This window comes from Scyliorhinus torazame, chromosome 7 (genome assembly GCF_047496885.1).
Source record: "Scyliorhinus torazame isolate Kashiwa2021f chromosome 7, sScyTor2.1, whole genome shotgun sequence".
NCBI classification, from domain to species: domain Eukaryota; kingdom Metazoa; phylum Chordata; class Chondrichthyes; order Carcharhiniformes; family Scyliorhinidae; genus Scyliorhinus; species Scyliorhinus torazame.
The window spans coordinates 211,353,454-211,366,791 of record NC_092713.1 but is presented as its reverse complement, the minus strand read 5'-3'; the positions used below and the strand labels follow the sequence as shown (position 1 = coordinate 211,366,791).

Sequence of the window (13,338 nt, the reverse complement as noted above, 5' to 3'; positions counted from 1 at the left end):
GCATCTCCACATCCTGAATATCGGTGTTCGACCTCCAAGAGGGCTTCCACCAACCTTTTGTTGTTCCACTCTCCTTTTTTACGATGTGAGCTTTATAGGAGATAATATCCCCCTTTATAACGGCCTTCAGGGTTTCCCAGAGTATTGAAGGAGAAATTTCTTCTGTTTTGTTGAGTTTGATAAAGTCTGCTTTGGCAGCAGACAAACGCTCACAAATATCTGTCATCAGACAGTAAAGTGGTGTCTAGTCTCCAGGGCGGGCATTCAAGGGGGGCAAAATTCAACAAACTGATCCAAGATGGCAACAACCGGTCACTGAGGGAAGGAGGGATTTGCCAACAATAAAAAAAATACATTCGTGAGTAGGCGCGGTGAACATATGAAAAAAAGGAAAATTCTGTATTTTTGGATGCAGAAAACGCACGAGCCGACCCCTCCAATATGTTCCATAAAAGAGATCAATGGCCTTGACATCTGGGATTTTGGCATGGAGCAGTCCAATCTCTGGTCCAAGACATAGTTTAAGTCCCCTCCTAGGATCATCCGATGTAAGTCTAAGTTTGGGAGGAGGTTCACCAGAGAGTTTATGAAGCTCAGATCGTCCCAATTGGGAGCATAAATATTCAATAAAATAACCAGAGTGTTTTCCAGTGAACGGCAGACAATAATGTAGCGACCATTGGGGTCACCCATAATCCGGGAGGATGTAAATTATATTTTTTTGGTGGATTAGTATTGCCATGCCTCTAGCCCGACCATTAAAGCCGAGTGAGTGAAAGGCTTGTCCCACCCAATTTTTGCAAAGCCTTATCTGGTCCTTTACCTGTAGATGAGTCTCCTGTAGGAACACAACACCCAAATTTAGACCACCCAAATGAACAAAGACCCTTGCCTGCTTCACTGGTTCATTCAAACCCTCACATTCCAGGTTATAAGACAGAAAGGAGAACCTCCAACACCTCTCCCACCTTGGTCAGCCATTACATCTGTAGACCAACAAGCAAGGAATCCTGTTAAGCCATAGTGAAGAGATCCCACCAGTACAGCGGCCTGATCCGGTTCAACGGCCAGGGCAGCACGGTAGCATGGTGGATAGCACAATTGCTTCACAGCTCCAGGGTCCCAGGTTCGATTCCAGCTTGGGTCACTGTCTGTGCGGAGTCTGCACGTTCTCCCCGTGTGTGCGTGGGTTTCCTCCGGGTGCTCCGGTTTCTTCCCACAGTCCAAAGATGTGCAGGTTAGGTGGATTGGCCATGATAAATTGCCCATAGTGTCCTAAATTGCCCATAGTGTCCAAAATTGCCCTTAGTGTTGGGTGGGGTTACTGGGTTATGGGGATAGGGTGGAGGTGTTGACCTTGGGTAGGGTGCTCTTTCCAAGAGCCGGTGCAGACTTGATGGGCCGAATGGCCTCCTTCTGCACTGTAAATTCTATGATAATCTATGAAATATAGAGTAGCGGACAATGTCAAACAACTAACTTTAACCCCCTCCCTCACCTTGTCCCCTGCTAAGCCAACAACCCCCAATAAAAATATTATATCCGTACAAAACCTGAACTTATACACTAGGCTCCCACTCACAGGATGTTTGCGAGCATTTTCACTATGTACTCTGTGGCGGTGTTGCCCTCCGTACCCTCCAGCAAACCCACGAGGCGGGTGTTCTGAGACCTGTTTTCAGGTCACTTACTTTACTTTTCAAATATTTATTCGTATCCAGGACTGAAGACATCTTTTCAAGCACTGCGATCCGATCACTGAGATCGGAGTGGGCCTCCTCCAGTTTTCTGACCGTGACCACCCCCTGGGCCTTCATAATTTTGTTCATCCCTCCTAATTGGTTCGATATTTGGAACAGGGACTTGTCTACTGACTTTTAACTTCATCGGCCAATTTGCATTAACACTTTTTCAGTTCAGCCACCACAATGCAGCTGATGTTGTCACCTGTTGGCCATGAAGCCGCCTTTGGGGGGGGGGGGAGCAGGATGCTTGCCGCCGCCATTTTGTTCCCCACCGATTCCAGGGATGCCTTGTAATCCAAGGAACATACTCAGCTCCCCTCTCTCTTATCTTTGTTATTTTTTGCCATTTTCCGTTGGTCCACTGTTCTCCCAACAAATTTTATATTTTTAGGGTCAGCACTGCCGATATTGCACTAAAACGTTCGGGTTCTGATCGGAGCATCTTCCGGTGCATGCTCCTCCCTTATATCCGCCGCCGGAAGTCCTTGCCATTACATTTTTGATCCATGGATGTTTAATAGACCTGTGACTTTAAGGCAAAGCAGCATGTACCTTTTAAATTAAACAGAAGGTTCCAGAGGGTTGTAATTGCAGATTGGCTGACATCAGTGCTGACTTGGTTTGATTGATTTGGTTGGTGGCCAATAAATTATCCAAAAAGGCTGTGCTCTGCCCAGTAACAGGTGGTGATTGAATCTGATCCCACTGGAAATTTTCAGAGCTTCAAGGGTTGAATTTTTGCTTTCACTTTGGATTCTTCAGCTTGGATGGTGGGTTCTAATTTATTCTCTCACAAAAGATCTCACTCATCCTCTCCATAAGGCCACTGAGTAGGCTGACTCTCTCTCCAGCAAGACTGGGTGTCATTCTCTCGAGACTGCAAAGGCTTGAAGTCAAACCACGAGCTGAACACAAGGCTTGATGTGAAATAAGTGTCTATACAAAAATATATAGGCCCAAATGTGAACCTCAAGGCTGAAGGTCCAGTCTGAGAAGAAATAAAGCGTCCCCCCACAAAGCCTGCTGCTAGTGAGTACAACATTTTCTAACCTTTTGGGACCCTGATGAATGACTCTGCAAGGAATACCATTGACAGCTGTAAACCAGAGGACTTTGATCACCCGGCATGCTGTGGGGAAAACGTGATAGAGAATCTCCATTTAAAGCAAAGACTCTTATCGTTTGACCTTCATCATTATTTTCACACTGTCTCCCACTTTGCATTTGTCTGTCTTGTGTGTGTGTGTGTGTGGTGGTTGGGGGGGGGGGGGGGGACAGTGAAAGGGGTGCAGTAGGTTAGTTTGCTGGTTATCCAGTTGTGCTTACTGCATATTTCATCATTATCCCTGTTATAAATGGTAATTGTGTTTCAACTTACAAACCTGGTGACTGTAATTATTGGGCAGCTAAGGGCCAAAGACTTTGGGAATTTTTACAAGAATTATTGGTTAATTTACTTGTGTTGTGACTCTGGGATGAGTGGGGTTGGAATTGGCCGCAAACTTGCCCAGGGTGTCCCAAAAATAAAAGTAGTTTTACTGCAGCTTTCCAGGGCATTGGTGAGACATCTAGAAAACTTGTATAGTTTTGCTTTCCTTATTTGAAAAATTATGCAATTGCTTTAGAGACGGTTCATTTGACTCATTCCTGGGATGAAGGGTTAATCTTATGAAGAAAGTCTGCAGAGGTATATAGTTTGTGAGTGGGCAAGGGTCTGGCAGATGGAGCACTGTTGGTAAATGTGAGGTCATCCATTTGGGCAGGAAAAACAGCAAAATGAACTATTATTTAAATGGTAAAAAATTGCAGCATGCTGCTGTGGTGTCCTTGTGCGTGAAGCTCAAATGGTTGGTTTGCAGATGCAGCAGTTAATTAGGAAGGCAAATGGAATTTGTCCTTCATTGCTAGGGGGATGGAGTTTAAAAGCAGGTAGGTTATGCTGCAGCTGCATAGGGTGCTGGTGAGGCCACATCTGGAGTACTGTGTACAGTTTTGGTCTCCTTACTTGAGAAAGGATGTACTGGCACTGGAGGTGGTGCAGAAGAGGTTCACTGGGTGGATTCCGGAGATGAAAAGATTGGCTTATGACGAGAGACTGAGTAGACTGGGACTATATTCATTGGAATTCAGAAGAATGAGGAGGGACCTTATAGAAACATATAAAATTATGAAGGGAATAGATAAGCAGGGAGATTGTTTCCACCGGCGGGTGAAACTAGAACTAGATGGCATAGCCTCAAAATAAGGGGGAGCAGATTTAAGACTGAGTTGAGGAGGAATTTCTTCACCCAAAGGTTGCAAATCTGTGGAATTCCCAGCCCGGTAAAACAGTTGAGGCTACCATGTTGAATGTTTTTAAAGGCAAAGGTAGATAAAGGGATTAAGGGTTATGATGAGAGGGCGGGTAAGTGAAGCCGAGTCCACAAGAAGATCAGCCATCATCTTATTGAATGGCGGAGCAGGCTCGAGGAGCCAGGTGGCCTACTTCTGCGCCTAGTTCTTATGTTATGTTCTTAAGAACAGGTCGGGCCTATACCCATTGGAGTTTAGAAGAATGAGGGGTGGTCTTATTGAAACTTACAAGATCGTGAGGGGACTTGATAGGGTGGCTATCAGGAAGATGATCCCCCTTGAGGGAATCTCAAGGAGACACACTTTAAGAATTAGGAGCCTCCCTTTTAAAACAGAGATTAGGAGAATATTCTTTTAAAGGGTCGCCAATGTGTAGAACGGTCTTCTCTAGAAAGTGGAGACTGGGTCATTGAATATACTCAAGGCAGAGTTCGATAGATTTCTGATTGACAAGGGATTCAAGCTTTCTGGTGGGTAGACAAGAAAGTGGAGACCAGAACCCAATTAGCAATGACCTTATCAAATGGTGAAGCAGGCTCGGAGGGTCGAATGCCCTACTCCTAATTCCTGACTTTTTACAAGACATTTCCAGAGCAGAAGAATTAAATTTTAGTGAGTCCAATAATATGGGTAGATAAAGGAGGACTGATGTTGAGTCCAGAAGGCTGTATTCAACTCAAAATGTTAACTGTTTCTCTCTCTGTACAGATGCTGCCAGACCTGAGTATTTCTAGCACTTTGTTTTTTACTTCAGATTTCCAATATCCACAGTATTTTGGTTGTTTTAAACCACAAGTTCTGAAGAAAAAGGTAGAAATTTAATTTTGAGCACTATTACACTCAATCACCAGCCTTCAGAGTGCACTTGACAAAATTGGAACTCGCCTTTTCCTTCCCGTTCCTCAAAGTAGCATATAACACGACCTCCCAAAGGCAATTCCTACAATCTTTGAGTACTTTAGAAAGGCTAATTTCATACTGAGCAATAAAGAGCGAAATTAACCACAATGGAATTTTCCAATAAAAAGGAAACTTCAGAGAAAGTTACTGTCACTGAGCTTTACAAATTCATTCAAGCACAGTACATTGCAAATGCTTCTACACAAAAAGGGAAAAAGTAAATACAGTGCTAAATTACTTTCTATCCAGCCCACATCAATTTGAGTTAAGAGTGATGAAATACACACTGACTCACATCACCATCCAGTGCTGCTGTGGAAGGAACTCTTTTTTTTTTTAAATCACAGAAGCTAGACATCACTGTGTTTAACATAATAGCACTTTAACTTCATGTAAGCGAACAAACACATGACAACGATTGCAGACACAACAATTACTAATATTTCTCTGACCCAGAGAAAGAGAAATAGATGAAATTTGCAGACAGTTCAGATTTCCAGCAAAAAAACATTCTGATAGCAATAATATTAAATGGAACATAAAAATTTCCTTTTACTTCCTATAAAACATTATGGATTTTTCGAGCAACACAGGTAGTAATCAAAGTTCATTTTTACCGTAAGGGTCTGTTCTAGGATGGCCCTTTGCTCCTCTTCCTCAACTCTTCTTTGACAGGTCTGGCATATCCAAAGTGGCATGCGCTCAAGCAGGCCATGTGTCAATGCAGGCACTGAATGTGCCAACTTCTTTAGATCCACAATCCCGTTCTGTTGTGTTCCCCAGTCTTTACGTTCATGGTGGCACAACAAACAACAGTCCTTTGCTGGCTGGTGGACAGGAAGGTTTGGCTGAAATAAAATAACCAGATGTAACCAGAGTTTAAAGCTTCATGTTATTGACTATTATTGAGCATTACTTTTAAGGCTTGTATTACGACACCCAGGACAAGTGCGCAGTCAATTCCAGTCCCACAGGCCCTGGAGTCCCAACAATTTTTGAGGTCTTTGCTCCTTGACTGCGCCAATGACTTACAAGCACCAGATTTGTAAGTAAAACACAATAAACTGTTTATTTATATCAAGATTAAACTGCAATGGTGCCCAGCTAATCTATTGCTATACCCCTTCCCTCGCTCCCCACCCCGCTTTCCTCTCGCGCGGGCTCCCTCTCCCTCTACCCAAAAAAAATAAAAGGAAAGGGGTTAAATGATAGGGATTAAAATATGGAAAGAGCGAGATGGGTCTTTGTTGCCAATGTTGAAATCATTGTAGTCGGCTATCTTCCCGGGACTTGGAGTGTTGAAAACCACCAGCTGAGTTGGATCTTCTAGCATGTGCATTCAATCAGATTTCTCAATAATAAGCCTCACTGAAGAAAGAGATTAAAAAGGCGGTTTTCAAGCAACCCAGTCTGCCTGCAGCTGGTGCTGGATCGTCCTGCAGGTTTAACTGGCTGTGGAGTGCGGGAGGGAGGGAGGGAGGGAGCCCACGCGTGAGAGGGAGAGGGCGCTGGGGCACGACAGGGAGAGGGTAGGGAGCGCGAGAGGGAGAGGGCGAGGAAGCGCGAGAGGGAGAGGGCAAGGGAGCGGGAGAGGGCGAGGGAGCGCGAGAGGGCGAGGGAGCGGGAGAGGGCGAGGGAGCGGGAGAGGGCGAGGGAGCGCGAGAGGGCGAGGGAGCGCGAGAGGGCGAGGGAGCGCGAGAGGGCGAGGGAGCGCGAGAGGGCGAGGGAGCGCGAGAGGGCGAGGGAGCGCGAGAGGGCGAGGGAGCGCGAGAGGGCGAGGGGAGCGCGAGAGGGCGAGGGAGCGCGAGAGGGCGAGGGAGCGCGAGAGGGCGAGGGAGCACGAGAGGGCGAGGGAGCACGAGAGAGGGAGAGGGTGAGGGAGGGGGCGAGGGCGTGACAGGGAGAGGGCGAGGGAGCACGAGAGGGAGAGGGCGCGGGAGCGCGAGAGGGAGGGGGCGAGGGCGCGACAGGGAGGGGGCGAGGGCGCGACAGGGAGGGGGCGACAGAGCGCGAGAGAGAGGGAGCGCGAGAGGGAAAGAGTGAGGGAGCACGAGAGGGAAAGGGCGAGGGAGCGCGAGAGGGAAAGGGCCAGGGAGCGTGAGAGGGAAAGGGCCAGGGAGCGCGAGAGGGAGAGGGCCAGGGAGCGCGAGAGGGAGGGGGCCAGGGAGCGCGAGAGGGAGAGGGCCAGGGAGCGCGAGAGGGAGAGGGCGAGAGAGCACGAGAGGGAGAGAGCGAGGGAGCGCAAGAGGGAGAGGGCAAGGGAGCGTTAGAGGGAGAGGGAGCGCGAGAGGGTGAGGGAGCGCGCGAGAGGGAGAGGGCCCGAGAGAGGGAGAGGGCCCGCGAGAGGGAGGGGGAGAGGGCCCGCGAGAGGGAGGGGGCCAGGGAGCGCGAGAGGAAGAGGGCGAGGGAGCGCGAGAGGAAGGGGGCGAGGGAGCGCGAGAGGGTGAGGGCGAGGGAGCACGAGAGGGAGAGGGCGAGGGAGCGCGAGAGGGAGGGTGAGGGCGCGTGAGAGGGAGAGGGCGAGGGAGCGCGAGAGGGAGAGGGCGAGGGAGCGCGAGACAGCGAGGGCGCCCGAGCGGGAGAGGGCAAGGGAGCCCGCGCGCGAGAGGGCGAGAGCAGGCCCGTGCGCGAGAGGGAGGGGAGAGGGAGCCCGAGCGGGAGAGGGAGGGAGCTCGCGCGCGAGAGGGAGGGAGCCCGCGCGCGAGAGGGAGGGGGCGAGGGAGCCCGCACGCGAGAGGGAGGGGGCGAGGGAGCACGAGCAGGAGAGGGCGAGGGAGCGCAAGACGGCGAGGGCGCCCGGGCGGGAGAGGGCGAGGAAGCCCGCGCGCGAGTGGGAGAGGGCGAGAGCAGGCCCGCGCGCGAGAGAGAGGGGAGAGGGAGCCCGAGCGGGAGAGGGCGAGGGAGCCCGCGAGCGAGAGGGCGAGAGGCAGCCCGCGCGCGAGAGGGAGAGGGCGAGAGGGAGCCCGCGCGCGAGAGGGAGAGGGCGAGAGGGAGCCCGCGCGCGAGAGGGAGAGGGCGAGGGAGCCCCGCGCGCGAGAGGGAGGGGGCGAGGGAGCCCGCGCGCGAGAGGGAGGGGGCGAGGGAGCCCGCGCGCGAGAGGGAGGGGGCGAGGGAGCCCGCGCGCGAGAGGGAGGGGGCGAGAAAGCCCCGCGCGCGAGAGGGAGGGGGCGAGGGAGCCCGCGCGCGAGAGGGAGGGGCGAGGGAGCCCGCGCGCGAGAGGGAGGGGGCGAGGGAGCCCGCGCGCGAGAGGGAGGGGGGCGAGGGAGCCCGCGCGCGAGAGGGAGGGGGCGAGGGAGCCCCGCGCGCGAGAGGGAGGGGGCGAGGGAGCCCGCGCGCGAGAGGGAGGGGGCGAGGGAGCCCGCGCGCGAGAGGGAGGGGGCGAGGGAGCCCGCGCGCGCGAGGGAGGGGGCGAGGGACCCCGCGCGCGAGAGGAAGGGGGCGAGGGAGCCCGCACGCGAGAGGAAGGGGGCGAGGGAGCCCGCACGCGAGAGGGAGGGGGCGAGGGAGCCCGCACGCGAGAGGGAGGGGGCGAGGGAGCCCGCGCGCGAGAGGGAGGGGGCGAGGGAGCCCGCGCGCGAGAGGGAGGGGGCAAGGGAGCCCGCGCGCGAGAGGGAGGGGGGCGAGGGATCCCGCGCGCGAGAGGGAGGGGGCCAGGGAGTGCGAGAGGGGAGAGGGCCAGGGAAGCGAGAGGGAGAGGGCCAGGGAGCGCCAGAGGGAGAGGGCCAGGGAGCGCGAGAGGGAGAGGGCCAGGGAGCGCGAGAGGGAGAGGGCCAGGGAGCGCGAGAGGGAGGGGGCCAGGGAGCGCGAGAGGGAGAGGGCCAGGGAGCGCGAGAGGGAGAGGGCGAGAGAGCGCGAGAGGGAGAGAGCGAGGGAGCGCAAGAGGGAGAGGGCAAGGGAGCGTTAGAGGGAGAGGGAGCGCGAGAGGGAGAGGGAGCGCGAGAGGGTGAGGGAGCGCGCGAGAGGGAGAGGGCCCGCGAGAGGGAGGGGGCCAGGGAGCGCGAGAGGAAGGGGGCGGGGTAGCGCGAGGGAGCCCGTGCGCGAGAGGGAGGGGGCGAGGGAGCCCGCGCGCGAGAGGAGGGGGCGAGGGAGCCCGCGCGCGAGAGGGAGGAAGGGGGCGAGGGAGCCGCGCGCGAGAGGGAGGAAGGGGGCGAGGGAGCCCGCGCGCGAGAGGGAGGGGGCGAGGGGGCCCGCGCGCGAGATGGAGGGGGCGAGGGGGCCCGCGCGCGAGAGGGAGGAGATGGGAGCCCGCGCGCGAGAGGGAGGGGGCGAGGGAGCCCGCGCGCGAGAGGGAGGGGGCGAGGGAGCCCGCGCGCGGGAGGGAGGGGGCGAGGGAGCCTGCGCGCGAGAGGGAGGGGGCGAGGGAGCCCGCGCGCGAGAGGGAGGGGGCGAGGGAGCCCGCGCGCGAGATGGAGGGGGCGAGGGAGCCCGCGCGCGAGAGGGAGGGGGCGAGGGAGCCGCGCGCGAGAGGGAGGGGGCGAGGGAGCCCGCGCGCGAGAGGGAGGGGGCGAGGGAGCCCGCGCGCGAGAGGGAGGGGGCGAGGGAGCCCGCGCGCGAGGGACAGAGGGAGCCCGCGCACGAGGGAGAGAGGAGCCCGCACGCGAGGGAGAGAGGGAGCCCGCGCGCGAGGGAGAGAGGGAGCCCGCGCGCAAAGGAGAGAGGGAGCCCGCGCGCAAGCGAGAGAGGGAGCCCGCGCGCAAGGGAGAGAGGGAGCCCGCGCGCAAGGGAGAGAGGGAGCCCGCGCGCAAGGGAGAGAGGGAGGCCCGCGCTCAAGGGAGAGGGAGCCCGCGCGCAAGGGAGAGAGGGAGCCCGCGCTCAAGGGAGAGAGGGAGCCCCGCGCGCAAGGGAGAGAGGGAGCCCGCGCGCAAGGGAGTGAGGGAGCCCGCGCGCAAGGGAGAGAGGGAGCCCAGCGCGCAAGGGAGAGAGATGAGAGCCCGCGCGCGGGTGAGAGGGAGTGAAGGAGCCCGTGCGCGAGGGTGGCGTGGGAGCCCGCATGCGAGGGGGGCGAGGGAGCCCGCGCGCCGAGAGGGAGGAAGGGGGCGAGGGAGACCGCGCGCGAGAGGGAGGGGGCGAGGGGGCCCGCGCTCGAGATGGAGGGGGCCCGCGCGCGAGAGGGAGGGGGCGAGGGAGCCCGCGCGCGAGAGGGAGGGGGCGAGGGAGCACGCGCGCGAGAGGGAGGGGGCGAGGGAGCCCGCGCGGCGAGAGGGAGGGGGCGAGGGAGCCGCGCGCGAGAGGGAGGGGGGGGCGAGGGAGCCCCGCGCGCGAGAGGGAGGGGACGAGGGAGCCCGCGCGCGAGAGGGAGGGGACGAGGGAGCCCGCGCGCGAGAGGGAGGGGGCGAGGGAGCCCTGCGCCGCGAGAGGGAGGGGGCGAGGGAGCCCGCGCGCGAGAGGGAGGGGGCGAGGGAGCCCCGCGCGCGAGAGGGAGGGGGCGAGGGAGCCCGCGCGCGAGGGAGGGGGCGAGGGAGCCCGCGCGCGAGAGGGAAGGGGCGAGTGAGCCCTCGCGCGCGAGAGGGAGGGGGGCGAGGGATGCCCGCGCGCGAGAGGGAGGGGGCGAGAGGGAGGGGGCGAGAGGGAGGGGGCGAGGGAGCCCGCGCGCGAGAGGGAGGGGAGACGGAGCCCGCGCACGAGGGAGAGAGGGAGCCCGCGCGCAGAGGGAGAGAGGGAGCCCGCCGCGCGAGGGAGAGAGGGGAGCCCGCGCGCGAGGGAGAGAGGGACCCCGCGCGCGAGGGAGAGAGGGACCCCCGCGCGCGAGGGAGAGAGGGGACCCCGCGCGCGAGGGAGAGAGGGACCCCGTGTGCGAGGGAGCCCGCGCGCGAGGGGGCGAGGGAGCCCGCGCGCGAGGGGGCGAGGGAGCCCGGCGCGCGAGTCAGAGAGGGAGCCGCGCGCGAGGGAGAGAGGGAGCCGCGCGCGAGGGAGAGAGGGAGCCGCGCGCGAGGGGAGAGAGGGAGCCGCGCGCGAGGGAGAGGGAGCGCGCGAGCGAGGGAGAGAGGGAGCCCGCGCGCGAGGGAGAGTGGAGCCCGCGCGCGAGGGAGAGAGGGAGCCCGCGCGCGAGGGAGAGAGGGAGCCCCGCGCGCGAGGGAGAGAGGGAGCCCCGCGCGCGAGGGAGAGAGGGAGCCCGCCGCGCGAGGGAGAGAGGGAGCCCGCGCGCGAGGGAGAGAGGGAGCCCGCGCGCGAGGGAGAGAGGGAGCCCGCGCGCGAGGGAGAGAGGGGAGCCCGCGCGCGAGGGAGAGAGGGAGCCCGCGCGCGAGGGAGAGAGGGACCCCGCGCGCGAGGTGAGAGAGGGGACCCCGCGCGCGAGGGAGAGAGGGACCCCGCGTGCGAGGGAGCACGCGCGCGAGGGGGGGGCCGAGGGAGCCGCGCGCGAGTCAGAGAGGGAGCGCGCCGCGAGGGAGAGAGGGAGCCGCGCGCGAGGGAGAGAGGGAGCCCGCGCGAGAGGGGAGCGATGGGAGCGCGCGAGCGAGCCCGCGCGCGAGGGAGAGAGGGAGCCCGGCGCGCAGAGCCCGCGCGCGAGGGAGAGAGGGAGCCGCGCGCGAGGGAGGGAGGGAGCCCGCGAGCGAGGGAGGGAGGGAGCCCGCGCGCGAGGGAGAGAGGGAGCGCGCGAGCGAGGGAGAGAGGGAGCCCGCGCGCGAGGGAGAGAGGGAGCCCGCGCGCGAGGGAGAGAGGGAGCCCGCGCGCGAGGGAGAGAGGGAGCCCGCGCGCGAGGGAGAGAGGGAGCCGCGCGCGAGGGAGAGAGGGAGCCCGCGCCGCGAGGGAGAGAGGGAGCCCGCGCGCGAGGGAGAGAGGGAGCCCGCGCGCGAGGGAGAGAGGGAGCCCGCGCGCGAGGGAGAGAGGGAGCCCGCGCGCGAGGGAGAGAGGGAGCCCGCGCGCGAGGGGGCGAGGGAGGCCCGCGCGCGAGAGGGAGGGGACGAGGGAGCCCCGCGCGCGAGAGGGAGGGGGCGAGGGAGCCCGCGCGCGAGAGGGAGGGGGGCGAGGGAGCCCGCGCGCGAGGGAGGGGGCGAGGGAGCCCGCGCGCGAGAGGGAAGGGGCGAGTGAGCCCGCGCGCGAGAGGGAGGGGGCGAGTGAGCCCGCGCGCGAGAGGGAGGGGGCGAGGGAGCCCGCGCGCGAGAGGAGGGGGCGAGAGGGAGGGGGCGAGGGAGCCCGCGCGCGAGAGGGAGGGGAGACGGAGCCCGCGCGCGAGGGAGAGGGGGAGCTCGCGCGCGAGGGAGAGGGGGAGCCCGCGCGCGAGGGAGAGAGGGAGCCCGTGCGCGAGGGAGAGAGGGACCCCGCGCGCGAGGGAGAGAGGGACCCCGCGCGCGAGGGAGAGAGGGACCCCGTGTGCAAGGGAGCCCGCGCGCGAGTCAGAGAGGGAGCCGCGCGCGAGTCAGAGAGGGAGCCGCGCGCGAGTCAGAGAGGTAGCCGCGCGCGAGGGAGAGAGGGAGCCGCGCGCGAGGGAGAGAGGGAGCCGCGCGCGAGGGAGAGAGGGAGCCGCGCGCGAGGGAGAGACGGAGCGCGCGAGCGAGGGAGAGAGGGAGCCCCGCGCGCGAGGGAGAGAGGGAGCCCGCGCGCGAGGGAGAGAGGGAGCCCGCGCGCGAGGGAGAGAGGTAGCCCGCGCGCGAGGGAGAGAGGGAGCCCGCGCGCGAGGGAGAGGGAGCCCGCGCGCGAGGGAGAGGGAGCCCCGCGCGCGAGGGAGAGAGGGAGCCCGCGCGCGAGGGAGAGAGGGAGCCCGCGCGCGAGGGAGAGAGGGACCCCCGCGCGCGAGGGAGAGAGGGACCCCGCGCGCGAGGGAGAGAGGGACCCCGCGCGCGAGGGAGAGAGGGGACCCCGCGCGCGAGGGAGGAGGGACCCCGCGCGCGAGGGAGAGAGGGACCCCGTGTGCGAGGGAGCAAGCCGCGCGAGTCAGAGATGAGCCGCGCGCGAGGGAGAGAGGGAGCCGCACGCGAGGGAGAGAGGGAGCCGCGCGCGAGGGAGAGAGGGAGCCGCGCGCGGAGGGAGAGAGGGAGCCGCGCGCGAGGGAGAGAGGGAGCCGCGCGCGAGGGAGAGAGGGAGCGCGCGAGCGAGGGAGAGAGGGAGCGCGCGCGCGAGGGAGAGAGGGAGCCCGCGCGCGAGGGAGAGAGGGAGCCCGCGCGCGAGGGAGAGAGGGAGCCCGCGCGCGAGGGAGAGAGGGAGCCCGCGCGCGAGGGAGGGAGAGAGGGAGCCCCGCGCGCGAGGGAGAGAGGGAGCCCGCGCGCGAGGGAGAGAGGGAGCCCGCGCGCGAGGGAGAGAGGGAGCCCGCGCGCGAGGGAGAGAGGAGCCCGCGCGCGAGGGAGGGAGGGAGCCCGCGCGCGAGGGAGGGAGGGAGCCCCGCGCGCGAGGGAGGGAGGGAGCC

At 61.6% G+C, this 13,338-nt stretch overlaps 1 protein-coding gene across 1 annotated transcript in view; it reads right to left on the bottom strand.

The window, feature by feature from the left end:
- LOC140427387 (uncharacterized) overlaps nucleotides 1-13,338 on the bottom strand; it is a 190,144-nt gene that overhangs the window by 151,278 nt on the left and 25,528 nt on the right. Inside the window, exon 2 of the mRNA XM_072512929.1 lies at nucleotides 5,615-5,845. Within this exon, the coding sequence (XP_072369030.1) occupies nucleotides 5,615-5,845 (231 nt within the window). The remainder of the gene's footprint in view (nucleotides 1-5,614; nucleotides 5,846-13,338) is intronic.